This window comes from Trachypithecus francoisi, unplaced genomic scaffold (assembly GCF_009764315.1).
Source record: "Trachypithecus francoisi isolate TF-2019V2 unplaced genomic scaffold, Tfra_2.0 Lachesis_group20, whole genome shotgun sequence".
Taxonomy (NCBI): domain Eukaryota; kingdom Metazoa; phylum Chordata; class Mammalia; order Primates; family Cercopithecidae; genus Trachypithecus; species Trachypithecus francoisi.
The window spans coordinates 6,227,211-6,254,777 of NW_022681466.1; the positions used below are offsets into that span (position 1 = coordinate 6,227,211).

The 27,567-nt window shown below is 53.7% G+C and overlaps 2 protein-coding genes across 2 annotated transcripts; both read left to right on the top strand.

Annotated features, from left to right (window-relative positions):
* The first annotated feature begins 236 nt into the window (after positions 1-236).
* OTOP2 (otopetrin 2) lies at positions 237-10,329 on the top strand. The gene is made up of 7 exons (XM_033182102.1): positions 237-529; positions 800-1,145; positions 1,757-1,893; positions 3,412-3,470; positions 3,854-3,987; positions 6,445-7,319; positions 9,792-10,329. Exons 2-7 carry the CDS (start codon positions 833-835, stop codon positions 9,960-9,962), a joined length of 1,689 nt encoding a protein of 562 aa, XP_033037993.1. The 5' UTR covers positions 237-529; positions 800-832; the 3' UTR covers positions 9,963-10,329.
* Positions 10,330-12,164: 1,835 nt separating this feature from the next.
* OTOP3 (otopetrin 3) lies at positions 12,165-26,978 on the top strand. Its single transcript, XM_033181897.1, has 7 exons — positions 12,165-12,386; positions 18,025-18,441; positions 18,533-18,669; positions 19,931-19,989; positions 20,250-20,368; positions 23,655-24,469; positions 26,250-26,978. Exons 1-7 carry the CDS (start codon positions 12,368-12,370, stop codon positions 26,418-26,420), a joined length of 1,737 nt encoding a protein of 578 aa, XP_033037788.1. The 5' UTR covers positions 12,165-12,367; the 3' UTR covers positions 26,421-26,978.
* Positions 26,979-27,567: the final 589 nt, after the last annotated feature.

Here is a 27,567-nt window from a genome sequence, read left to right on the forward strand (position 1 = left end):
GAGAAAAAAAGAGCTTGGATCACTGCGAGGATCGTAGGGGAGAGGGGGGCTGGGGTTCCCATCCCGAGCAGGAGCAGAGGAGCACAGGATTCAGGGTGCGCCGCGGCTGGAGGGCGTCAGGGTGCCCGCGGGCTTTTGGGACGTCTCTTGAGCTTAGCTCTCGGGGCTCTGGGCGCCTGGAATGCTGCACGCCAGGGCGCGGTGGGCACCGGAGGCGGGGTGCCCTCTGGGTGCCTCAGTGCGGGGCCGCGCCCGAGCCTGGCCGCACCGGGGTGACGGAGTGGGGTCGCCTCTCAAAGGGTAAATATGAATCTTGCCTTATCTGGCTCCCGCGGGCTCTTCCCTAAATTCACCTTGGAGAAAGATGGATCATGTGAGCGGGACTGAGAGCTTTATGGAGCCGAATTCCCGCGGCTGTAAATCACCCTGTCCTCCTGGGTATAAAGCGCCTGTCCATCCCGGCGTGGGAGAGAGGAGACGTTCACTGTCCCCTGACCCCCAGCTCAGCGCCGGCTCCAGGCCCAGCCAGGTGGGTGCCCCGGGCCAAAGGGTAGTCGGACTTGGGGAGTGGGGACCTTGGAGGGGTCCAACCGGGTGCTGCCGCTTCTCCTTTATTTCTTCCTGTCCAGTGAGAGGGGCAGGTTCCGTGTTTTCTCTTCCCCTTTCCCAGCGCTTCCTCTAGCACCCGAAGCCCCCACCCTGCGGGTCAGGAACTCCCTAGTCCCCAAATCTAGGGATGAGATGGGGGAAGGAGAGCTGTCGGGGTTGACCTGGAGTTTTGTCCGCTCCTCCCCAACAGTAATCCCTCTAGCCTTCTCCAGTCGCCCCCGCCATGTCCGAGGAGCTGGCCCCGGGCCCCAAGGAGAGCCCCCCGGCGCCGCGGGCGGGCCCCAGGGAGGTGTGGAAGAAGGGCGGCCGCCTACTGTCCGTGCTGCTGGCCGCGAACGTGCTGCTCCTCGCCTGCACGCTCATCAGCGGCGGAGCCTTCAACAAGGTGGCCGTGTACGACACCGACGTGTTCGCGCTGCTCACCACGATGATGCTGCTGGCAATGCTCTGGATCCTCTTCTACCTCCTCCGAACCGTGCGCTGCCCCTGCGCAGTACCCTACCGGGACGCCCACGCTGGCCCCATCTGGCTCCGAGGTGCCAGGGGAGGTGGGGGCGAGGTGGGGTGGGCACAGCAGGGAGCTGCAGGCTAGGGCTCTCACAGGAGTTGCAGAGCCCAGGGTGACCTATGAGGGTGAGAGTTTGCCTAGGGAGGACCAGGAGGACCGGAGGGTGAGGTGGGCTGCAGTTAAAGATAAAGAGGAAGGGAAGGGGTCCTGGGGAAGGGATAAATAGAGGGATGAGGCGGGACCTCTTTGTCCCCTGGTCCGAAGATTGGAGAAGGCTGGCTGAGGGAGGGCCTTTGATGGAGAGCAGGAACCAGAAGACAGCAGTCACTGAAAGAGCCCAGCCAGGGCCCTTTGTGGTATCCACACAGCCCCAAAGAGAGGGGGGCTTGGTAGCAGGTCCATCCATCCACCCACTCAGTCATACACTCACCCTTCCATCCACCCATTCACCTTTCAGTCTGTCTATACACCTATCCACCTATCCTCCCACCCTCCCCATTGATCCATCCAACAGTGCACTCACTCACTTGTCCACCCACCCATCTAGCTTCCCATCCTCAGGGCCTGCCCTCAGCTGGGCAGGCCTTCTCTCCTGCCTCTCTGATCTACCACCACCACCCATTCGCCCCTGGTTCTCAGGTGGACTGGTGCTATTTGGTATCTGCACCCTCATCATGGATATCTTCAAGACCGGCTACTACTCCAGTTTCTTTGAGTGCCAGTCGGCCATAAAGATCCTGCACCCTGTCATCCAGGCTGTGTTTGTCATCATCCAGGTGGGTGGAGGAGTGTCGCTGTGTGGAAGAAAGGAGCTAACACTTGGCCATTGGAAAGGACCCAACAGGGGATCGGAGACCTGAGCTCCACCCGCCTCGTATCCTGAGCTATTAAGTAAACTGGGAACAGGGCTGTAGAGAGCATCACAGGAGTCCATCAATGCAGAAACACGTCATAATGAAGTAATATCGCAACGTGAGCTCCCACTTGGAGCTCTGCAATGTTATTTCAACTTAAGCAGTGCCAGTAGTTAACACCTAGGAGATGTGAGCTGTGACAGCCAGCCCTGTCTCCTAGAACCTGGCCTGCCCTCCTTGGGTACCCGTAGGGGGCTTCTGTGTCAGTCCAGGCTCCTGCCAGCTTGGTCCCTCTGTTCTGTATTTGTTTGGAAAGTAGGGTAGCCTGTAACTGGGATTTCTCAAACATTCATTTTGTAGTTGTTGTTGCATAAACAATACTTTGAAAGATCTTCTGATCGAGCTGAGACGGTACTGGGCTTAGATGGGATCAGAACAGCCCCCAGCCCTCTATCATGAACAAAATGGCATCATGGATGATGTCCTCCCCAGAAACATCACCCCTGCTGCCCAGGTTTTCACAGTTCAGCACACGTGTGGTTGTGGCATTTATGTAGCTTTAGTCTTTCATATCTTATGGGTTTGAAGAATACTCAGGTAAAATGAAAATATAGATATCCCCACATCACCAAATGCCATAGCAGGGATTCACAGGCAGCCAGACGGTAGCAAGTCCTGGTGCGGCAACAGAGGAAGAGGATGAGCAGGGGATGGTGTCAAAAGAAGGTGAGAAGTCCGCAGAGGCTCCTTCTACCCTGAGCAAGACCTAACCTGAGGCTGGCCTTGCTCCCAGAAAAAAAAAAAACAACAAACTAGGTAGTCAGAAATCTACTTGACCCCCACCTCCACACAAAATAAACCCCACCACGGGCAGGGTTTCACATGTGATGTTTTGCAAACCTTTAAAGAATGGAGAACCACTATTTTATACAAACTGTGTCAGAATAGAAAGAGACAGTGTTCCCCACCTCATTTTTTTCTTTTTCCTTTTTTTTTTTTTTTTTTTTTTGAGATGGAGTCTCACTCTGTCGCCCAGGCTGGAGTGCAGTGGCACAATCTTGGCTCACTGCAAACTCCGCCTCCCGGGTTCAAGCGATTCTCCTGCCTCAGCCTCCCGGGTAGCTGGGATTACAGGTGCATACCACCACACCCAGATAATTTTTTTGTATTTTTAGTAGAGATAGGGTTTTACCATGTTGGCCAGGCTGGTCTCAAGGTCCTGACCTCAAATGATCCACCTGCCTCGGCCTCCCAAAGTGCTGGGATTACAGGTGTGAGCCACCGCACCCAGCCCCCACCTCATTTTGTGAAACTCAAATGAACCTAATAACTCGGTGTAAGGTTCGTCAGGCAGAGAGAACAAGATGGCATGGACGTGGGTGCACTGGAGTTTTGTCCATCTATGGAGTAAATGACTCTCACCAATGTCTCTCAATACAGACCTACTTCCTCTGGGTCTCCGCTAAAGACTGCGTTCACGTCCACCTGAATCTGACCCGGTGAGAGCTGCAGCTGCATGCCTGTGCCCAGTATGCTGGTGTTCACCTTGCAGGAGAGATTCGGGCTTTCCACCCCGGGGCAGGGCCTCTCTTTATGTCCCCTGGGTGGGGTTGCAGCCAAGGCCTCCTTGCTTTGTCAGGATGACTTCCACTACTTTGTGGGGCCCTTTCTCCCAGGGGAGGGAGTGGTGGTGGCCCCCGGGAAAATCTCCTAGCCCTCTCTTGGGTGGCATACCAGCCAGGCTGTGTTCCTAGCAAAATCAGCTTCCCTGTTCACACAGGGCCTGGCTGCTTTCTCAATTCTCAACACCAGCTTTCAGTATTGCTCCCCAACCTGCCAAAGAATCACAGGCTTCTTTGTCCCTGCCCCCAACCCCAAACAGGTGTGGTCTCATGTTCACACTCACCACCAACCTGGCCATCTGGATGGCGGCCGTGGTGGATGAATCTGTGCACCAATCCCACTCCTACAGCAGCTCTCACAGCAACGCCAGCCACGCCCATCTCGCCTCTGACCGTGAGTTTCCTCTTAATGCTGGCCCTGTGGCTACCAGGCCTTGGGCTGGGTGCTTTGCGAGTTTGTAACGTCAGTCTCCCATGAGGGCATGGAGGCAAAGCAGAGAGCCAGAGACCTCCTCCTGCTGCAGGATCTACCTCTGCAGGATAGGTGTAGGTGACCCCAGAAGGGAAGTATCGAGGCACCCTTTTATCCTTCAAGATGCAGCCCAGGCCCCCCATCCAGTCTCCATCCCACCAAGAAGGACCCAGGACCAGGAGCAGTGGCTCATGCTTGTATTCTCAGCACTTTGGGAGGCCAAGGCAGGTGAATTGCTTGAGCTCAGGAGTTCGAGACCAGCCTAGGCAAGATGATGAAACCCCATCTCTACAAAAAATTAGCCGGGTGTGGTGGTGCATGCCTGTGGTCCCAGCTACTGTGGGAGGCTGAGGTGGGAGGATCGCTTGAGCCTGAGAGGTCGAGACTGCAGTGAGCTGTGATTGCGCCACTGCACTCAAACCTCGGTGACAGAGTGAGACCCTGTTTCAAAAAAAAAGAGAGAGAGAGAGAGAGAGACCCAGACCCAGAATCCAGGAAGAAAGGGCAAGAGTGATCAAGCTGGGAAAAGCAGAAGGGAGGCAGAGTGGTTCTTTGGTGCAAGCATGGATCAGATGCGAGAGCCTGGGGAGGAGGAGAAGGTGAGAAATAATCATGGCATTGCAATGTTAATGGTGACAATTTACTGAGGTCTGTATGTCAGGCACTGTGCTGAGTGTTTTCAACACCACATTTAACCCTCAAGACTTCCCTGTGAAATAGGTACTGTCCCCATTCCCACGCATAGGTGCAGAGACTTGGGCAGCAAGAGCTTAAGTAGCTCACCCAAGGTCTAGCACTAGCATTCATATCCATCTTTGTTTTTAACCAATATGCTAAACTAGGGAGGAACGGGATCCAGTCTCCAGTCTTCATTCTCTGGACTTCTCTAGGGTCCCCCAATAACCAGGACCAAACAAGATAACTAAGACATGTATGCTCCTAGGACCGGTAGGTCCAGCAACAGAAAGCATGGCCCCTGCCCTCAGGGAGACCCCAGCCCAGCAAGCCTTACAAAGGACTACCCTGAACAAAGAGGACTCCTGAGGGTGCAAAAGCAAACCAGGGAGGTGATGGACTTCACGTGGGGGCCTGCAGACTGGAGAGAGGCCTGCCGGAGAAGTCCCTGTCCCAGGGTCAGCAGTCAGGCAGTTTGCATCCACTCTGCATTTACAAGTCACGTCACCACGTTGAGCTTCAGTTTCTTCATCTGCAAAACCAGCAGGGCTAGTTCTTAGGATGAAAAGAGACATTTGCCAAGGCCCAGAGTATCCTACAAATACATTCTGGAGTCAAGTCAAGACTTCTTTCCATGTGGTACAAACAAAAGCAACGGGAGGTCATGGTGGAGACTTGGGTACAGCAGCTGGCTTTCTGGGCTGATTCAGATGGTGGGAAGAGCCGTGAGGAAGCTTGAACTTTAGAGGTTCCCAAGAGCCACTTTCTATCTCAGGGAGCCAGAGCACGAAGGGATGGAAGGAATGGAATGAGGTAAAGTGAGCAGCCCTGTGGTTCAGACTGTTTTTTTTTGTTTTGTTTTGTTTTGTTTTTGAGACAGAGTCTTGCTTTGTTGCCCAGGCTGGAGTGCAGTGGTGTGATCTTGGCTCACTGCAACCTCTGCCTCCTGGGTTCAAGCAATTCTCCTGCCTCAGCCTACCATATAGCTGGGACTACAGGCACAAGCCACCATGCCTAGCTAATTTTTGTATTTTTGGTAGAGACGGGATTTCACCATGTTGGTGAGGCTGGTCTCAAACCGCTGACCTCAGGTGATCCGCCCACCTTGGCCTCCCAAAGTGTTGGGATTACAGGTGTGAGCCACTGCACCTGGCCTAGACTGTTCTTACTGAGCACTGATGTATCTCAGTCTCTGGCACACAGTAGGTGCTCAAAAAATATTTGTGAAGTGAAGGAGTGTGCCACACCCTGTGAAGGCATGAGGGATACCATGGTAGATATAGCAGGCATGAAAGACAGGGACCCTGCCCTTAACAAAGGTCACAGGCTAGGTTGGGCGTGATGACTCACACCTGTAACCCCACCATTTTGGGAGGCTGAGGCAAGCGGATCACTTGAGGTCAGGAGTTTGAGACCAGCCTGGCCAACATGGCGAAACCCTGTCTCTACTAAAAATACAAAAATTAGCAGGACGTGGTGGCGGCGCCTATAATCCCAGCTACTTGGGAGGCTGAGGCAGGAGAATGGCTTGAACCCGGGAGGTGGAGCTTGCAGTGAGCCAAGATCAGGCCATTGCATTCCAATCTGAGCAACAAGAGTGAAACTCCATCTCAAAACAAAACAAAAAGGGTCACAGGCTAGGGGTGAGACCTCTCTAGGAAGGTGGGAGGGCAGTCCAGCCCTGTGTCTCTCTCTCCACAACAGAGCGTGCGGGCAACCCAGTCGGAGGAGACTCCTGCCTCTGCAGCACGGCCGTCTGCCAGATCTTCCAGCAGGGGTACTTCTACCTCTATCCCTTCAACATCGAGTACAGCCTCTTCGCCTCCACCATGCTGTACGTCATGTGGAAGAACGTGGGTAGATTCCTGGCCTCCACCCCTGGCCACAGCCACACCCCATCCCCTCTCAGCCTCTTCCGGGAGACCTTTTTTGCTGGCCCGGTTCTGGGCCTGCTGCTCTTCGTGGTGGGACTGGCTGTCTTCATCATCTATGAGGTTCAAGTGAGCGGGGGCGGGGGCCGCACCCGGCAGGCCCTGGTCATCTACTACAGCTTCAACATTGTCTGCTTGGGACTCACGACCTTGGTCAGCCTGAGTGGCTCCATCATCTACCGTTTTGACCGCCGGGCCATGGACCACCATAAGAACCCCACGCGCACCCTGGACGTGGCCCTGCTGATGGGTGCTGCCCTGGGTCAGTACGCCATCTCCTACTACTCCATCGTGGCTGTGGTGGCGGGCACACCCCAGGACCTGCTGGCAGGGCTCGACCTCACCCATGCGCTGCTCATGATTGCCCAGCACACCTTCCAGAACATGTTTATCATCGAGAGCCTTCACCGAGGACCGCCCGGGGCTGAGCCTCACAGTACCCCCCCCAAGGAACCTTGCCAAAACCTCACCTTCACCAACCTGGACGCCTTCCACACCTTGCCTGCCTGCCCACCTACCCCCAGGCTGGTTAGCCCCAGCCCCGCAGACCAGCGAGAAGCAGTGGCCATCATCTCAGCCCCCAGAAGCCAATGGAGACGCCGGTGCCTAAGAGACATTTCTCTGTTTCTCCTGCTCTGCAATGTCATCGTGAGTAGCTGGGGCAAGAAAGGGTGGGCTTGGGAGACGAGGCTGAGGAAGGATGCTGTTGCAGGCTTAAGCCCTTAGCCTTCTCTGTCTTACCCCCAGCCCGCCTGAGAATCTTACAGCTCTCTAGGAAAGGAGCAGGTTCAGGGGAGGCCAGCTGTAGTTTTGGGGCAAATGGCATCTCAGGGCACACAGAGAAAATGAAATCCTAACATTCTGGCATCCAGGCAGCGGATGGAGCTGGAGGGGTCACAGGGAAGGTTGATACAGGGACTGGGCAGAGGTGAGAGGGAGCTGAGAACTAATGTGGAAGGCGGGGCCCTCACCCCCCAGTGGGAGGTGTGACTGCTCCTGGGAACTTGTGACCTGCCTGCTTCTCAGAATAATTGGAGCAGCCTCAGGAAGAGCAGAGACCAGCGTAACTGTGAGCGGTCTGTTAGCAGAGTGAAGTGGGAAGGAGGGTGTCTACAACAGCCACCCCCTCCCCAGTGACTCAGCGAAGATTAAGAGCAACAGACTTGGCTGGGCACAGTGGCTCACACCTGTAATCTAAGCACTTTGGGAGGCTGAGACAGGCGGACGATTTGAGGTCAGGAGTTCGAGACTAGCCTGGCCAACATGGTAAAACCCCATCTCCACTAAAAATATAAAAATTAGCCAGGCATGGTGGTGTGCGTGCCTATAATCTCAGCTACTCGGGAGGCTGAGGCAAGGAAATTGCTTGAACCCAGGAGGCGGAGGTTGCAGTGAGTTGAGATTGCACCACTGCACTCCAGCCTGGGCAACAGAGTAAGACTCTGTCAAAAAAAGAAAAGCAACAGACTTCACCCAGTACAAATCTGTTCTCTGTATAGAAGTTCCCAGGGCAGAAACGCTGGTAATGAAAGTACATCCCAGCAGGGAAATGCTCCTGGTGTTTCTAGTACAACCCAAGACAGAAGTGGCCCAGTGGGGGCTTATTATTACCTCTGATATAGAAACATGTACCTATGTGGGTACATCTCAAAGAGAAAAAAAAAAATTTTTTTTTTTTGAGACAGTCTTGCTCTGTCGCCCAGGCTGGTGTGATCTCAGCTCACTGAAGCCCCGCATCCTGGGTTCACGCCATTCTCCTGTCTCAGTTTCCCGAGTAGCTGGGACTACAGGTGCCCACCACCACACCCAGCTAATTTTTTGTATTTTAGTGGAGACGGGGGGTTCACCGTGTTAGCCAGGATGGTCTCAATCTCCTGACCTCGAGATCTGCCCACCTGAGCTTCCCAAAGTGCTGGGATTACAGGCGTGAGCCACCGTGCTTGGCCGAGAAAAAAACACTTCTAATGAAGTTTCACTCAATAGAAAAACAATCCTTTCAGCTGTAACCTCCAATAGAAAAATATCCCTAATACAGAAAATTACTTAATGTGGGTATATCCCAGTACAGAGCAAGAGTGCCACAGTGAATTGTACCCCATGAAATCCTACCTGCATAAGGTACACCAGCGGCCCTAAGAGTCATTCTTGGTGAGGTCCCACTCTGAAGGACCATCCACCAGGACATGGGCCCCACAGATGTTGCCAGGCAGGAGCCTTCCAACACAATCAGTTTCACTTCAAAAAAAATGTGGTCATCAGTTTCTGACCCTACCAGTAGAATCATTAAGGCCCAGACCTTGGCATGTCTTGGACTGGGTTTGGTGCCTGGCCCCCTGCCCTCTGGCCCCACCCTCACCTTCCACCCAGGCCTGGCTTATAGGCTAGGGGCCACCTTCTGGGAGGCTATTCTTGCTCCAGGTATCTGAGCCTAAATCACCTCCGGTAGCATCTTCTCCATCTCCTTCATTTTATAGGACAGAACAGGCTCAGAGGGGACTGTGATGTGCCCAAGGATGAAGTTAATCAGGGGTAGGGGTGGGGCTAGCTTAGAAACCTTTGTTCTTTGCTTCTTACCCACACCTGAACCTTCTGAGCTCATAGCCAGAGAGGAAGCAGGATTCCAACTTCCACCTTCTCCCACTCCTAGGAAGGGAGAAGGGGATAAGGGGAGAGCTGGAGGGCAGAGCTCAGGGAGGGCAGGGGTGGGGTGGCCTTCTGTCTGAACCTCAAACTCCCTGCCCTGAGCCTATCTGATTCTGCCACCCCCACCCATGTGCACACAACCCCCCAGGACAGAGCTGCTGATTTTGCTGCTCGTACCTCTTCTTCTAGTGAAACCTCTTCTCCCCTCCCTGATCTCACACTGAGGCCCTGCTAAAATGTTGGAAGAGGCGATCACAGGTGGACTCCTAGCCTGGGGATGGCAAATTCAGTTGGGCTTACTTCCTGAGCCCCTTAGAGAGTGCCAGGTCCTGTCCAAAATGCTAGAGCTGCCCATTCACAGACACCCAGACCTCCCTGTCCACCAAGCTAGAAAGATGGGCCCCCATCTAGCCACGGCCCAGCAAAGCCCACAGCATCATCCAGGCCAGCTCCTGAAATGCTCCTCTCTCCACACAGCTGTGGATCATGCCTGCCTTCGGGGCCCGCCCTCACTTCAGCAACACAGTGGAGGTGGATTTCTACGGTTACTCCCTCTGGGCAGCCATCGTCAACATCTGCCTCCCTTTCGGCATCTTCTACCGCATGCACGCCGTCTCCAGCCTGCTGGAGGTCTACGTGCTGTCCTGAGGCCTGCAACAGACGTGGGGGGCAGGAAGAGGGGGTTCAGCTCCTGTGCCCACTCAGATACCCTCTGGGAATGAATCCCAGCTGGCGCCATATGACAGTCCATTTCCTGCTGGTCTCAGAGTGGAATTTTCACAAGAGTTATTTTTCCAGGTTCAATTTTTAAATCACAGTCAGGACAGGCCCATCCACCCCAGTATGACCGTGCAGCATGAGGTGACTGGGGAAGGGAGACCTCTCCTGGCAGCATTGCTAGGACCCAACGAGATCTGGAAGTGCCGGCTCTGGCTCCCTCTCTAATCGCGTCCTGTGGCCTGGCCAGTGCACTGCCTGGAGCTGGAAACCAATAAACCTGTGATTTGGCCCCGTCCCCACTGTTTGTCTCTGTTGTTCCATCTGAGGTGGTCACAGGAGAGGATCTTGGGAGTCAGAGCGGGAAGGGCCCCTGGAGATTTTCAGATCTCAAGCTTTGCAGTGTAGTGAGCAAACTCCAAGTGACAGACTAGCTACAGAGTGGGTGACTGGAGTTCTGAAACTGTCATCTTCCTCTTCCCTTTATCTCCAAGCGACATACTTTTTTTTTTTTTGAGACAGTATCTCACTTTTTTTGCCCAGGCTGGAGTGCAGATAGCTCACTGCAACCTTAACCTCCTGGATTCAAGAGACCCTCCCACCTCAGCCTCCTGAGTAGCTGGAACTACAGCTACTACTGCCACCACGCCTGGCTAAATTTTGTGTGTGTGTGTGTGTGTGTGTGTGTGTGTAGATGGGGGTCTCATTGTGTTGCACAGTCTGGTCTTGAACTCCTGGGCTCGAATGATCCTCCCGCCTCAGCCTCCCAAAGTGCTGGGATTTCAGGCATGAGCCACAGCACCCAACCTAATCATTCTTTTTGTGTGTGTGTCCCGTGACACAAGAAAGTTTGGGAAGCAGCGACCTAGTTGCTGCTGCATTTTACAAAGAAGGAAGCTAAGGCCCAGAGAGGTAAAGTGACTACCCCAAGGTCACACAGCTACAAAAAATCCAGAGCCTTTCTGCTAAGAACAATAATTTTCAAACTTTATTTTCAAGCAGAACATTTTTTCCCTTCAAATAAAATATTACAGGAACCCAACTTTATAACATAGATATAGGCTGGGTGCAATGCCTCATGCTTGTAATCCCAGCACTTTGGGAGGCCGAGGCAGGCAGATCACTTCAGGTCAGGAGTTCGAGACCAGCCTGGCCAAAACCCTGTTTCTACTGAAAATTACAAAAATTAGCTGGGCATGGTGGCGTGTGCCTGTAATCCCAGCTACTCAGGAGGCTGAGGCAGGAGAATCACTTGAACCCAGGAGGCAAAAGTTGCAGTGAGCCAAGATCATGCCACTGCACTCTAGCCTGGGAGTCAGAGCAAGACACTGTCTCAAAAAAAAAAAATAATATATATATATATAGAGAGAGAGAGAGAGAGAGAGAGAGAGAGAGGAGAGAGAGAGAGAGAGAGGGCAGTTCTAGTTTAAAAGGAGTTGGGAGTCTCAGATCCTCACCATTTGGGCCTCCCCTGACCTCCCCCTGCCCTGGGAGGTCCCCTAGGAGCTTCCCCTAAGCCTTAGGGTTTCTACTCTACAAAGGGTATAGAGATGCTTAGGAGGGAAGACAGAAGAGAGACGGGAAGGAGGCTCCACAGTTAGAAGAGTGAAAGGTGGTGGTGAGCATACAGAGGCAGAGGGAGGGGGAGGGTTGGGCGTGACCCATGGAGCAGATGGCGTTTGGGGGAGATATAGGAACAGCAGCACCAGGAGTTCAGGGGACTTTGAGGAAACTGTGCCTGGACGCTGTCAGCAGAAGGAGGTGAGTAGTTCTCAGAGGCCGCAGGTGGAGCTGGGGAGGCCTCCACCCCTGTCACAATGGCGCTCTGCTCCAACTCTTCCCCACCAAGTTTAGGTTTGACTTAAGGAAAACACAGGGTCCTGTGAGAGTGCCTCCGGGCCTGGGGCTAAGTAGGGTACAGGAAAAAGCGACTCCAGGCCTGAAGGGAGGGCTTCCATTCCCAGCTTTATCATTAAAGGAAAGCGAGGCCTGAATCCCGCAAGCTCTTTACCGCGGGCCTGAGAACACTGCACCCCTCTCCACCCCACCCGAGGGCGGGCTGCGAGTTGGAGACCCTGCAGGTCCGCGCCTGCACAGCACTCGGCCCCGCCCGCTTATCCAGCTGCCTCGCAATTGGCTGCACCCTCTGGGTCCGAGCCCCCGGCAGGGTAATTAACGAGGGATTAATGAGATTTCCAAAGTCAACAGAAAAATCGATGGGCAGCGGAGCCCGAGCGGCGGCTGCGCAGTCCCGCTGGGGGAGGGCGTCGCGGGCATCGGTCTCACTTGGTCCGACGATCCGCTCAGCGCCCGCAGTCGGTGGTTAGCCCGCGGCGATGCCTGCCCCGACCTCAGGTAAGCCGGGAGCACCGGCGGAACTTTCCCAGCTTGCGCACCCCAGACACTGGCACGTACTACACCCCCAAAAGCGGGGTTCATGAGAAGGAGATGCAGGGATTGGAACGGGAAAGTGGCGTGACTGTGGAGAGGTCAACTCCCTTTGATCCGAGGCCGGCCCCTCTACCCGCCCCCCAACCCGGGCTCCGCGTCCCTACTCCTTTCGGTGGACCCGGGGGGCACAGAGGGCCGCAGGGCGCGGCCCCTCCCGGCGGGGCCCACATAGCAGAAAGCGGGAGCGGAGGCCTGGGGTGTGGGGTTGGTTGGGGCTGTCTGGATGCTGGGTCTGGGGTACGCACGAAGCGTCTACCCCCGGCCCCGCAGTCCCTAAAATGGCTCGGAAGGAAATCCCGAAGGCGTCCGCACTAGCAGCCTCCTCGAGCCGGCCCTGCGTTCCTGGGCCGGGCGCCGGGCCCGACGGCTCCGCGGCTTTCATCACCGCTCCAGCCAAGACCCACAAACCAGTCCGGTGTCCTCACCCTCCCTTGGACTGGCGTCGCGCCCAGGGGCATGCCAGGGGGCGGCAGAGTCCTGTTCCAGGCGCCCTTGCCCTAGCTGTCTGCCCGCGACCCCTACTCCAGCCCCCTGCCCAGCCCGGGACGAAATTTGCTCCTTTGAAGGCTCACTCCAGCGGCCTTTGGAGGGTTGGACCCCAGGGTGGGAGACGTGGAGGCTGTCAGGGCAAAGACCCCAGAGGGAGAGAACCTGGAACCTTGTCCACCAGTGTCCCCTCCAGGCCTCCAGTCTGAATAAAATCCACCCTTGAAATTCACCAGTAATCCAAACCCTTCCCAGCTCTCCAGGACCTCAAAAGAACTGGAAGAAAATGCAGAGATAACCAACACTGAGCTTTCTGGGCGCCAGGCATTACAGGCATTACTCTCTACCTGTGCTTCTTGCATGTATTAAATCATGTCATTCTGACAAAACCCCTATTCGCATTAATCCCTTTTTTTTCTTTTTCTTTCTTTTTTTTTTTTTTTTTTTTTTGAGACAGGGTCTAACTCTGTCCCTCAGGCTGGAGTTCAACGTGGCGATCACAGCTCACTGCAGCCTCAGCCTCCCAGGCTGAAGCAATCCTCCCACATCAGCTTCCCCAGTAGCTGGGACCACAGGTGCATGCCACTACACCTGGCTAATTGTTTGGTATTTTTCGTAGAGACGGGGTTTTGCCATGTTCCCCAGGCTGGTCTCCAACTCCTGGGCTCAAGGGATCCGCTCACCTCAGCCTCCCAAAGTGCTGGAATTACAGGCGTGAGCCACTGCAGTCAGCCTCATTCAGGAAGTCTTTATTGAGCATCTACTATGCACCAGCTACTATTCCATAGTTGTATATCCGTTTTGCAGATGACAACACTGAGGCACAGAGTCTACGTAGCTCTCTGTAGTAGTCCCAGTAGTCTAAGATGACAGAGGTAATAAGTGCTGGAATCTGAGCTCTTGATCATTAATCTACCCCGCTTCAGGGCCGGAGGAGAGGGTGCAGGTTTGGGGGAAGGGGAAGTAAAGCAGTTAGAGTTGGGAGATGTGGAGCAGGGAGGCATCCCAGTGAGACCCAGCCTTGCTTAATTTGGGTGGGGGAGCTTAGGAGGGAAAGATAAAGATCATCTGGAGTCTCCTCCCCAGCCAGCCTGGAAAGAGTTTAATGGGAAGGGTCTCTGTCCACAACTCTGGTGCTGAAAATTCCCCAAAAGATGCCAGAGTCAGCTGGCAAACACTGGGTGAATGTCATGTCTGCGCTAGGTTTGGGGGGTCCGAGTTAAGCAGGACCCAGTCTCTGTCCTGGAGGCATTCCAGGCCTTAATGGGAGCTAGCCACACCCACAGCACACCAAACAGGGCACACCTATTCTCAATAGAGGGGAGTGGCCCCAGCAAAGCAGCACCAGAAGGCTTAGGCAGAGACAAAGCCTTTCCAGATGGGTGGGGAGGATGGGCGAGTGGCCAGGGGTGGGAGGGGCAGAAAGAAGAGCAGTGTCCAGGAGGGATGGCAGGAGTCAGGAGACCACGGGAGAAACAGAGAACTCTCTACCTGTGCCTGGGTGGATGTGGGAGGCAGGTGCCTTGAGTACGGCAGCGGAGGTGGGTGGGGACAGGGAGGAGACAGAACTTGGGCAAGGATGACAGAGTGGACGGGGAAAGAGGAGAAACTAATTTATAGAATCTTGAAAAGGGGCTCAAGTTTTAGTGCTCCATCTGCCCCAGAAGAGAACAGCAGAAAACATAAATCAGGTGGAGAATGGGAGAATATGCCCAAGGGAGAATGGGAGCCTGGAGAGGTTGCATTTTCAAGCCAGATATGATGAGGGTCTTCTGCTGTTGCATAGAGGGCACGTCTGAAGCTCCTGAAGCCCAAGGTCTCAAGGGAGAGGCAGAGCAAAGCACAGCTAATGGAAGCAGAGGACAATGGGTGGTCAGTGTGGGGTGAGATGGGAGTGCTGATGAGGGAAGGCCGCAGAGAGGAGGCGGGGTCTCTGCCAAGTCCTGAAGCACAAGCTAGAGTTACCCAAGGGGCAAAAGGGGTAGGCATTAAAGGCAAAGGATAGGGTGTGGGCAAAGACTGGGGGCTTTCCAGGAAGTGCAGCAAGATAGTGTAGCCCAAGCAGAGGGTAGTAAGGTCTGAAGACAATGCTAGAAGGGTAAGTTGAAGCCAGACCAGGAAGCAGAAGCAGCTACTCTGCCTTGGGCAGAGAACCTGGAACCTTGTCCAGGCCCATACTAATCATATATCTCTCATTTTGAGAGGCCATGCAGGCTGTGTCAGCAGTTTGGACTTTATACTGAGGGCAATTAGTTGCCTTTGCAGGACTTTCAGTAGGGGAGAGGCACTCTGGGCAAGGAGACCAGGGGGCCCAGACTAGGCAGTGGTTAAGGTCAAGAAAAATCCGTGACAGTCATGGTGGCTCACACCTGTAATCCCAACACTTTGGGAACCTGAGACAGGAGGATCACTCGAGGTGAGGAGTTCAAGACCAGCCTAGGCAACATAACGCGACGGTGTCTCTGCAAAAAAAAAAAAAAATTAATTAGCCGAGCTTGGTGGCACACGCCTGTAGTCTCAACTACTCATGAGGCTGAATCGAGAGGATCACTTGAGCCCAGGAGTTCAAGGTTGCAGTGAGCTATGATGGTGCCACTGCACTCCAGGGTGGGTCGCAGACCAAGACCCCAGCTCTAAAAATAAATAAATAAAAATCTAAGAGCAACTTTTGAGCTGGAATGAACAAGCTTGGGGCCTAAGAGAATGCAAGGGATGAGGGGAGAGGCAAAGAGGGCACCTAGTTCTCTTCTAGGAGGTGTGGAGATGGAGATGTCACTCTGAGATTGTGACATTAGGAAGCAAGAGAATGGGAGTAGTGAGCACCTAGAACCCTGAGCCCAGAGCACGAGGCAGCGGCAGGACAAAGAAAGAGCCTGGGCAGAAGAGGGGGGCTCTAGGGAGCCTTCTGGGTCAGCTCAGCCTCCCCACCAGGAGAGCACCCAGAAGCAACAGAACTGTCCCCACTCTCAACAGTATCTCAGTCCCACCAGGAAGAAGGAGTGTCCAGTGGAGACAGTATGCTGGACTCAGAGCCGCAGTCATTGGATGCCCCAAAATCTGGTCTAAGCAAGTGGTGACAAAGTGGTTGGCCTGCATGAATGCTTGGGAGAGGTGAGGAAATGGCAGGAGACATTCAGGAAAAGAGAAGGGTAAAAGATCGTGTTTGCTACATTATGCCAGGCACTCGTGGGACTTCCAGGAGTCGGGGGAGGGGCAGAGAAATGGAAGTCAGTTCCTTCAAAGCTAAGGGCATGGCCGCGGTGCTGATCCAGGCCTGTCCCATGCTCTCAGCAGACATTGTAAATCAACCCCAGAACCTTTTCCCTAAACCTTTAATGTACTTTAAAATTATTTTATTTATATATTTATGTTTAAACGCAGGGTCTTGCTCTGTCACTCAGCTTGGAGTGCAGTGGCCCAATCATAGCTCACTGCAACCTTGATTTCCTGGGTTCAAGCCATCCTCCTGCCTCAGCCTCCTGAAGAGTTAGGACTATAGGCATAAACCATCACACCTATAGTCATACTAATATATATATTACCACACACACACACACACACACATATATATATATATATATATATATATTTTTTTTTTTTTTGTAGAGACAGTGTCTTCCTATGTTGGCCAGGCTGGTCTTGAATGCCTGGGTTCAAGTAATCCTCCCACCTGAGCCTCCCAAAGTGCTGAGATTACAGGCATCAGCCACCATGCCCAGCCTAAAATTACTTTTGATTACATAAGTACTGTGCTAATTAAAAAAAAAAAAACTAGAACAGTAAATCCAAAAAGTCTGCTACTCCCAATCCCAGTACCCTCATCCCAGAAGAAACTCCTACTGTGAAATCGATGGGTATCATCTAGACCAGGAGTCCCCAGTCCCTAGGCTGCGGACCAGTACCGGTCCATGGCCTGTTAGGAACCAGGCCACACAGCAGGAGGTAAGTGATGGGGAGGGAGCATGACACCCTGAGCTCCGCCTCCTGTCAGATCAGCAATGGCAATAGATTCTCACAGCAGCACAGACCCCATCGTGAACTGCGCATGCGAGGGATCAAAGGGTTGCCCACTCCTTATGAGAATCTAATACCCAATGATCTGAAGTATAACAGTTTCATCCCGAAACCATCCGTCCACCTTCCATCCATGGAAAAATTGTCTTCCACGAAACTGGTCCCTGGTGCCAAAAAGCTGGGGAGGGGACTGCTGGTCTAGACATTTTAAAAGTAATTGTATTCTCCTGCCTCAGCCTCCCGAGTAGCTGGGACTACAAGTGCCCGCCACCACGCCTGGCTAATTTTTTTGTATTTTTAGTAGAGACGGGGTTTCACCATGTTAGCCAGGATGGTCTCGATCTCCTGACCTCGTGATCTGCTGGGAGGCAGAGCTTGCAGTGAGCTGAGATAGCGCCACTGGACTCCAGCCTGGGCGACAGAGCGAGACTCTGTCTCAGAAAAAAAAAAAAAGTAATTGTATAGGTTCTTGTACATTCCCGTAATACAGTATTGTTTCAGATCACACCATTCTTTCCTACCAAGCCCAGACACAGCCTCAGGATGCTTCTCTGCAAAACATTTTAGGCAATCATTTCCCAACCAATCAGGGTCAGAATAAGAGAGGCCACGAACTTGCCCTCCCTGGTGTCCGAAGTGAAATTCCTCCCAGAAGGCGGAAGGACACTGCTGCCTTTTGATGGCAAAAAATCACAGCCCTGGAAACTGACCAGGCACTAGGCAGAGGCTCACTTTAGGATCAACGCTCACTTTAGGATCAGTCACAAGTCAGGAAGTGGGGTGGAGAGGGAGGATGTGATCCTCACGCCAGTCAAACTAATTCTCCATGTTTATGTGCAGCACAAGGGGCTTCCATAGGGTCTCCTGGTCTGTTTGAACCTCCTCAGGTCCTGTAAGGTAGGTGGGGCAGCTGCTATTAGTTCCAATGTCCCAACCAGAGAGGCCGCATAGCTGACCCTGGGTCACACAGCGGTTAGGGGCGGGGTGGACTTGAACCCAGGACAGCCTGGCAATTAACCCAGGACCCTTTCTCCATCTCCAGCCCCTGCTGAGGCTACACCCATGCCTTCTTCAGAAGCACAGGAGACTGAAGCAGCCCCACATAAGGAGAACCGAGTGGATATGGGGTCCGAGGAGAGAGCAGCTACCGACCCGCTCCAGCAGAAGTCCTGGCTGGTGCGGCATTTCTCCCTGCTGCTGCGGCGGGACCGGCAGGCCCAGAAGGCCGGGCAACTCTTCTCGGGGTTACTGGCCCTGAACGTGGTGTTCCTGGGCGGGGCCTTCATCTGCAGCATGATCTTCAACAAAGTGGCCGTCACTCTGGGCGACGTGTGGATCCTGCTGGCCGCGCTGAAGGTCCTCTCCCTGCTCTGGCTTCTCTACTACGTGGCAAGCACCACCCGCCGACCACACGCCGTGCTCTACCAAGATCCCCATGCGGGGCCCCTCTGGGTGCAGGGTGAGTGTCAGGGTGCTGGGGTGCTGGGCAGGAGTGGGAAGGGAGAGCCGGTTCCGGGCAGGTGCCAACGCCCACCCGCACGTCCGGCCAGGTTCCCTAGTGCTCTTCGGCACCTGCACCTTCTGCCTCAACATCTTCCGAGTGGGCTATGATGTGAGCCACATCCGCTGCAAGTCACAGCTGGAGCTTGTCTTCCCTGTCATCGAGATGGTCTTCATCGGCATCCAGGTGACAGGCTTCTCCCGTCCCCACACCACCGGGGACATACACTATCTACCCATGGTGTGCACACACCTCCCACTACCTGTGCCTAGGAGCAGCCACATAGGCAAATACCTAATTCCCCAGGATCTTTGCACACACACCACGCCCGTCACACAAGTGTCCATGTCCACACATACCATGGGTTCCTGCATCAACACACACACCGTGGCACTAAATGTAGACACTTAGGAGTCCAGCTGCCTATGTGTATGTAGGCGTATCTCTGAATATACATTCCCTAGATGCACAAACCTCCTCTTAAGAATACAATCTCAGGGCTGGGCGCGGTGGCTCAAGCCTGTAATCCCAGCGTTTTAGGAGGCTGAGATGGGCAGATCATGAGGTCAGGAGATCGAGACCATCCTGGCTAACACGGTGAAACCTCGTCTCTACTTAAAAAAAAAAAAAAATACAAAAAAGTAGCTGGGCCAGGTGGCAGGTGCCTGTAGTCCTAGCTACTCGGCAGGCCGAGGCAGGAGAATGGCGTAAACCCGGGAGGCGGAGCTTGCAGTGAGCTGAGATTGGGCCACTGCACTCCCGCCTGGGTGACAAAGCGAGACTCCGTCTCAAAAAACAGAACAAAACAAAAAGAATACAATCTCGATCGGTCATGTTGGCTCATGCCTGTAATCCCAGCACTTTGGGAGGCCGAGGCAGGTGGATCACCTGAGGTCAGGAGTTTGAGACCAGCCTGGTCAACATGGTGAAACCTTGTCTCTACTAAAAATATAAAAATTAGCCGGGTGCAGCACACGCCTGTAGTTCCAGCTACTTGGGAGGCTGAGGCACGAGAATTGCTTGAACCCAGGAGGCAGAAAGGTTGCAGTGAGCCAAGATCATGCCACTGCGCTCCAGCCTGGGCGACAGAGTGAGACTCTGTCTCAAAAAAAAAAAAAAAGAATACAATCTCCAACTTCCTCTTAGGTTTCTCTTGTCACCAGGCATTGTGTTGGGTGTTTTGTTCCCACCGTCTTATTTCCCCAACAAGAAGGCATTTCCGCAAAGGGTGGGTGTTTTGGTCCCTTTTCACAGTTGAGGCAACTAAGGCTCAGAAATGGTTTGCCACTGACTCAATACTACACAGCAAGAAGCAGTAGAGCCAAGATTCCGACCCAGTCTTTCTCCTTGTGTCTTTCACTGTAAATACACGCATGCGCCCCAGGAACTCACACTGTGGTCCCACCACCTCCACCAGTCCCTGGGCTCAAAGCCCTGTCTCTTTCAGACCTGGGTGCTCTGGAAACACTGCAAAGACTGTGTTCAGGTCCAGACCAACTTCACTAGGTAAGACTTCTCTCCCTCCCAAACCCTCTGGCCTCTCTGTCCTCCTCACCACTTCCCTGGTCAGGGTGGCCCTGGGGCTATAGGTTAGTCTGGGATATGTCCTAGGTGGCCCCAGGGCTGCCTCTTGTGTCCTAGTGCCAGCGTGACACTAGGGAGTGAGTGGTTGGGAGTGAGTGGTTGCCCAACAACAGCGGATGGTGAAGGTTTGGCGCCTGGGGAGCCGGCAACGGTGTGTGAGAAGAGTGTGGCACTCCCCCCAGATGTGGCCTGATGCTGACCCTGGCCACGAACCTGCTGCTGTGGGTTCTGGCCGTTACCAATGACTCCATGCACCGAGAGATCGAAGCTGAGCTTGGCATCCTCATGGAAAAATACACAGGTATGGAAAGGAGACCAGGTCTTCCTTGCCCTGAAGCGCACACACACACACACACACACCACACACACACACATACACACACACACACACACACATACACACACACACACACACACACGCTACACTCCCTAAAACAGGTGAGGCTCAGTAAGTCTATAGAGTTGGGAGTAAACTCTAGAGGCCAGATTAGGAATCAACAGAAAACTGAAGTTTGCCAGTGGTCCCCATCCCACCCCATCAGGTGCTGACGCCCTGCACCCCACTCCAGGCGTCAGCAAGCCAGCCACTGATCCCGGCTGAGCTAGCCACTAAGTCCTTCAGGTATGCACCCCACCCATGGTATTTGCATTTTACTTGCAAGCAACTCAGCAGCCTCCAAGGCTGAAAGGAATGTCTTCCTAATACAATTGTAGGTGCCTGGCTTTATCAATCAGGTGGGACAGAAGATTTCTGGGCAGAAAAATACTCCCAAGATTGTCCCATATGCCTCACCTCCTATCTTAGAGGCTGCATCCCGTACCCGACATGGGAACACTGCTCTGTGGGATTGAGCCACACCTGTATGTACATGCCCCACCCCACCCCGGGCAGCATCACCATCACGCCCTGCAGCCCAGCCCTCCCAGCACATCCACACATTCACATACCCGCTGCATCAGTCACGACACGCCTGTGAACTGTGGGCATTCTATATACTCTGCTTGCATTTCTCAGAAAAGCAGTGCAAAGAGAGAATTTTTGCCAAGTGACATCATGGATTTTGATATTATAAAATAATTCAAGGCTGGGCGCGGTGGCTCACGCCTATAATCCCAGCACTTTGGGAGGCCGAGGCAGGCGGATCACCTGAGGTCAGGAGTTTGAAACCAGCCTGGCCAACATGGTGAAACCCTGTCTCTACTAAAAATACAAAAATTAGCCAGGCCTGGTGGTGGGTGCCTGTAATCCCCGCTACTTGGGAGAATCTACCCAGCTACTGAGGCATGAGAATCACTTGAACCCGGAAGGCGGAGGTTGCAGTGAGCTGAGATCACGCCATTGCACTCCAGCCTGGGTGACAAGACTGAAACTGTCATAAAATAAAATAATAAAATAAAACAAAATAAAATAATTCAAGCATTACAAATGAGTAGAAGAACAAGACATACCCATCACCTAGGCATAATAATTATTAACATTTGGCCATATTTATTTATTTTTACTTTTTGCTAAAGTACTTAAATTACAGAAATCATAACATTATACCTCAAAATAGTTCAGTATGCATCTTTTTTTTTTTTTTTTTTGAGACAGGGTCTCACTCTGTCACCCAGGCTGGAGTGCAGTGGTGCAATCATAGCTCACTACAGTTTCAAACTTCTGGGCTCAAGCTATCCTCCCACCTCAGCTTCCTGAGTAGCTGGGACCACAGGCACATGCCAGCATGCCCAGCTCATGTAGAGATGGGGTCCCACAAAAAAATTCTGAGCCCAGACTTGTCTCAAACTACTGGGCTCAAGTGATCCTCCCCCCTCAGCCTCTTGAAGTGCTGGGATTATAGGCATGAGCCATCATGCCGGGCCCAGTGTGCATCTCTTTAAAAACAGATGTATTCCCCCACATGACCACAATGCTGTTACGGTTGTTAACAAAATCCTTCAAATTCGTTCTGTCCTCTGAATCAATCTATATCCCACTTTCTCCAGTTAACCCCAGAAATGTCTTTTGTTTTTTTTTGGGGGGGGTTGTTTCTTGTTTTGTTTGTTTTTTGTTTTGTTTTGTTTGAGACGGAGTCTCGCTCTGTCACTCAGGCTGGAGTACAGTGGCGCGATCTCAGCTCACTGCAACCTCCGCCTCCCGGGTTCACGCCATTCTCCTGCCTCAGCCTCCTGAGTAGCTGGGACTACAGGCGCCCGCCACCACGCCCGGCTCATTTTTTGTATTCTTAGTAGAGACGGGATTTCACTGTGTTAGCCAGGATGGTCTCGATCTCCTGACCTCATGATCCGCCCGCCTTGGCCTCCCAAAGTGCCGGGATTACAGGCGCGAGCCACCGAGAAATGTCTTTTACAGACATTTTGTTCAAACATGCAATGCATTTGGTTAAATCTAAATTGGTATTTTCCCACTGACCTTGAGACTTGTCAGGTTTCTTCCTCCTGGCAGTGTTCAACTCACATCCCTCGCCCTTACCTTTCCTTGGAATGGGAAGTATGGACAAAATCTTGATTAGATTCAGGTTAGATATTTTTGGCCCCAGCTTCTTCCAGGTGATGCTGTGTGCTTTGAAGGACAGCGATGCCAAGGTACTAATGACTGATGGCCAGACACTGAGTGCTGCTAAGGCCGATCGCTGGGTTCAGCTGTCACAGCCACGGGTTTTCCCTTGAGCCCAGGAAGTCATCTGTGGAGGTGACCTTTGGCACCAGAGACATCACGTGAGGGTTTTGGGGGTTTCGGTTTTTGGTTTATTTGAGACACGGTCTCACTCTGTCACCCAGACTGGAATGCAGTCATGGGAACACGGCTCACTGCAGCCTCCACCTCCCAGGCTCAAGTGATCCTCCCACCTCAGTCTCCCATATAGCTGGTACTACAGGCGTGTGCCACCCAGCTAATTTTTGTTTGTTTGTTTTTGGTTTTTTGTTTGTTTGTTTTTGAGATGGAGTTTCGCTCTGTCGCCCAGGCTGTAGTGCAGTGGCACATTCTTGGCTGACTGCAACCTCCGCTTTCTGGGCTCAAGCCATTCTTCCGCCTCAGCCTCTCAAGTAGCTGGGATTACAGGCATGTGCCACCATGCCCAGTTAATTTTTGTATTTTTAGTAGAGACAGGGTTTCACCATGTTGCCCAGGCTGGTCTTGAACTCCTGACCTCAGGTGATCCACCTGCCTCAGCCTGCCAAACTGTTGGGATTACAGGCGTGAGCCACCGCACCTGGCCATGTTTTTTATTTTTAGTAGAGACGAGGTCTCACCATGTTACTCCAGTTGATCTTGAACTCCTGAGCTCAAGCAGTCTTCCCGCCTTGGTCTCTCAAAGGGCTGGGATTACACGCATGAGCCACTGCGCCTGGCTGGCATCATGTTTTTAATGCTTTACATAAGCTTGGCATCTCAAGTCCTCTGAAAAAGAATGACCATTCTGTGGGATTTCTGATCTCCTCAGTTTCCACATCCACAAAACGAGCGACTGGGTCCCTTTCAGCTCTGGTGTATTCCAGGGAACGGGAGGGATCTGTGTAGCCAGTCTCCTCAGAGCTGGGCCTGCCTGAATGTCTGCCGTCCCACCCTGCCCCCCCCGCACCAGGCAATGAGACCAACACCTGTCTGTGCCTCAATGCCACTGCGTGTGAAGCTTTCCAAAGGGGCTTCCTGATGCTGTACCCCTTCAGCACTGAGTACTGCCTCATCTGCTGCGCCGTGCTGTTTGTCATGTGGAAGAATGTGGGCCGCCGCGTGGCACCCCACATGGGTGCCCACCCTGGCACTGTGCCCTTCCACCTGCATGGGGCCATCTTCGGACTGCTGCTGGGCCTGCTGGTGCTGTTGGCAGGCGTGTGCGTCTTTGTGCTCTTCCAAATCGAGGCCAGTGGCTCTGCCATTGCTTACCACTACTTCACCCTCTACTATGCCTTCTATGTGGCTGTGCTGCCTGCCATGAGCCTGGCATGCCTGGCGGGCACAGCCATACACGGGCTGGAAGAGCGAGAGCTGGACACTGTCAAGAACCCTACCCGCAGCCTGGATGTGGTGCTGCTGATGGGTGCTGCACTGGGCCAGATGGGCATCGCCTATTTCTCCATTGTGGCCATTGTGGCCAAGCGCCCGCATGAGCTGCTCAACCGCCTCATCCTGGCCTACTCGCTGCTGCTTATCCTGGAGCACATCGCTCAGAACCTCTTCATCATCGAGGGCCTGCACCGGCGCCCACTCTGGGAGGCAGTTCCCGAGGGCCTGGCAAGAAAGCAGGAGGCTGAGCCTCCCCGCAGAGGCTCCCTGCTGGAGCTGGGCCAGGGCCTGCAGCGGGCCTCACTGGCCTACATCCACTCCTACAGCCACCTCAACTGGAAGCGGCGGGCCCTCAAGGAGATCTCACTCTTCCTCATCCTCTGCAATATCACAGTAAGTGACTGGGCTAAGGGGTCTGGGGGATAGAGGCGGCCAGGCAGACCCGGAAATCCTCACTCAGGAAGGGATGGATCAAGGACACATCTTTTTCCAACTAGCTTGATGGTGCTTAAGAGTGTCCCCCCAGTTCCCTACAGGGTGCCTGGCATGAATGAATGTGCCAAGCACTTGGCTAAGTGCTCTTCGCAAACAAATATGTAAGACTTCTACCTTCCAGTTACTTCCCATCTAGTTGGGAAGACACCACTGAATTCATCATCCCTGGATTCGGTCAAAGGAAGAAATCAGGAAGTATCTGATTTTCTAAGACACTCCTAGTGGAAGATGTTGATAACGGTTGCCCAGTTTCTGGTGGATATCCCAGGTACACCTTTCCATGCAATATCTCCATACCTCATTGAATCATCACAGTAACTCCATGCAACAGACACTATTGCTGTCCCTTTTCACAGAGGAGGAAACTAAGGCTTAGGTTATTGGACCTGCCCAAGTACCCACAGCCTGTAAGTAGCAGGGCTGGGACAACTCAGGGTTGTTTGACCCCAAGCACTCAATGCACTGAAAATATACCCCAGAAACGAAACCTCTGGTCCAGGCAGAGAATAAATTGGCTCTAAAGTGCATTAGGAGCTCAGCAAAGGAACTGCGGGTCTGCATAGCCAAGGAAGGCTTCATGAAGGTTTGATATGAGCCTTGAGGAATGGGTAGAATTTGGACAGGAAGGTAGGAGGGGGTAAGGGGTCATAACTAGCAGAAATGACGGGGCACAGTGGTTCACACCTGTAATCCCAGCACTTTGGGAGGCTGAGGCAGGAGGATCCCCTGAGCCCAGGAGTTTAAGACCAACCTGGACAACACAGGGAGACCCTGCCTCTACAAAAAAATTTTAAAATTAGTCTGGACACGGTGGCTCACTGGACACGGTGGCTCACAGTGGCTCATGGTGGCTCCCAGCACTCTGGGAGGCTGAGGTGGGTGGATCACTTGAGGCCAGGAGTTGGAGACCAGCCTGGGCAACATGATAAAACCTCATGTCTACTAAAAATACAAAAATTAGCCAGGCATGGTGGTGCACACCTGTAATTCCAGCTACTCGGGAGGCTGAGGCACGAGAATCACTCGAACCCAGGAGGCAGAGGTTGCAGTGAGCCAAGACTGTGCCACTGCAATCCAGTCTGGGTGACAGAGTGAGACTCTGTCTCTTAAAAAATAATAATAATAAAAATAAAAATTAGCCAGGCATGATGGTGCATGCCTGTAGTCCCAGCTACTTGGGAGGCTGAGATGGGAGGATCACTTGAGCCCGGGAGGTTGAGGCTGCATTGAGCTGTGATCCTGCCACTGCACTCCAGCCTGAGTGACAGAGTGAGACCTTGTCTCAAAAAAATAAATAAATAATAAAAATAATAAGTAGCTAGCCGAGGAGTGAAGCCCGAGCTCAGGGTACAGGGTGGGGGTGCCCAGCTTGACAGAGCAGGTGGCACGCTGGGAATTCCTGCTTCTTCCCACACGTGGTGGCAGCCTGGGGTCTCCTGACCCATCTGAAGTTCAGGCTGGCCACAGGCAAGCTCATGGAGATGGCTGGGGATGGCTAAGGCCTTCTGCAGTAGAGTGAGAAAGATCCTCATGCTGAAAGCCCAAGGGTTAGAGGAAGATTGAGTGGGAGGTGGGGGTGGCGCTGAAGGGGCTGCAGGTTTGGGGGCTGTCTCCCCTCAACTGAGCACCTCAGGGCACAGGAGAGCCCTTCCCTAACTCAGCACATCCTCTCCCCCAGCTGTGGATGATGCCTGCATTTGGCATACACCCGGAGTTTGAGAATGGGCTAGAAAAGGATTTCTACGGCTACCAGATATGGTTCACCATCGTCAACTTCGGCCTGCCTCTGGGGGTCTTCTACCGCATGCACTCTGTGGGAGGCCTCGTGGAGGTCTACCTGGGGGCCTGAGGCTGCCCACCCCGGCAGAACCTTGAAGTGCCAAGGTGGGGAAGATGGTAGCCCAGATGCCTCATTCTGAGGTGCAGAGACCAGCCTGAGGCTCCCAAGGCCACCTGCCCCCCAGAGCCTCACTGAAGGGGAGGACACGGCCTATAGTCAGAGGCCAAGGGCGGGGGCCTGGACACTGAGCTTCTGATGCCCATGGCCAGGCCTGGGCACATGCCTGCCCCCTGCTTTCCCACCACAATCAGCGAGCCAACGGTGCACCCCAGGAGGCTGGCAGGGGCCCCTTCACGGCTACTTTCTGGGAGGGTCAGACCTACATGACCGAGTCTGGGGAGCTTAGCGAGGGGCGCCCCTCTCCAGCCAGGCCTCAGGGGTCTGCCCCCTGCTGCAAGAAGAGCACCTGGTCCTAGTGTGGCTCTGGACATCCTCCAAGCTCAGAGCTCCGAGCTGGGAGGCCAACTCCTTTCCCCACACATCTATCTCCTAATGAGCTCATTCATTAGGTGCCAGGCAGGGTTCAACAGCTCTCTCCTGTGGCATAAACCCTATTTGTTTGATCGATTTTTTGCATTCAGGCTTGTGGCATTTGTTCCCAGGGACAGAACTGCTCCTTCGGGCATGGTGGGAAGGAATGGTCCTTTTGGGTAGGGCTGTGGGGCTGGGACAGTCCTGCTCCTGGGACTGTCCTCCTGGGCCAGGAGGGTCACCCAGTTCTTCCTTGGTCCGATCCAGGGGAGGAGGTGGGAGAGACAGGTCGGGGCTCGTGTCTCTCCATCCCCACCCCTCCCCAGCACACCCTCTGTCTAGAACAGATCCCCCAGTGACATTCTGCAGCTGGCTCTCCATGCAGGCTGTGGCCCCTGGCTGATTCCTGAACCATCAGGTGGGGCAGGAATGGAAGGGAAAGGGCAGGTGTGGCAGGCCATCCATCTCCCTGACTCTGCCTTGGGCGAGGCCAGAGAGGGCAGCCCTGGCCCTGCAGATGAGGCTCTGCCCTCCTCCTCATGCCCCCCCGCCCCCTGCCACTGAAGTGAATCACTAGCAAGCACAGGCCTCCCCGCGCTGTCTCAGTGGCTGCCTGGGGTGGCCCTATGGCCTCTCCTGTGGGCCCTTTCTCTGGGTGGCAACAGCCCAGGGGCCCCAAACCCTA

Coding starts and splice junctions, on each gene's coding strand:
- OTOP2 (XM_033182102.1), top strand. CDS start 833: ATGTCCGAGGAGCTGGCCCCGGGCCCCAAGGAGAGCCCCCCGGCGCCG. Junction 1,894..3,411: donor CTGTGTTTGTCATCATCCAG/GTGGGTGGAGGA, acceptor CTCTCAATACAG/ACCTACTTCCTCTGGGTCTC. Junction 3,471..3,853: donor GTCCACCTGAATCTGACCCG/GTGAGAGCTGCA, acceptor AACCCCAAACAG/GTGTGGTCTCATGTTCACAC.
- OTOP3 (XM_033181897.1), top strand. Junction 18,670..19,930: donor TGGTCTTCATCGGCATCCAG/GTGACAGGCTTC, acceptor TGTCTCTTTCAG/ACCTGGGTGCTCTGGAAACA. Junction 19,990..20,249: donor GTCCAGACCAACTTCACTAG/GTAAGACTTCTC, acceptor CACTCCCCCCAG/ATGTGGCCTGATGCTGACCC.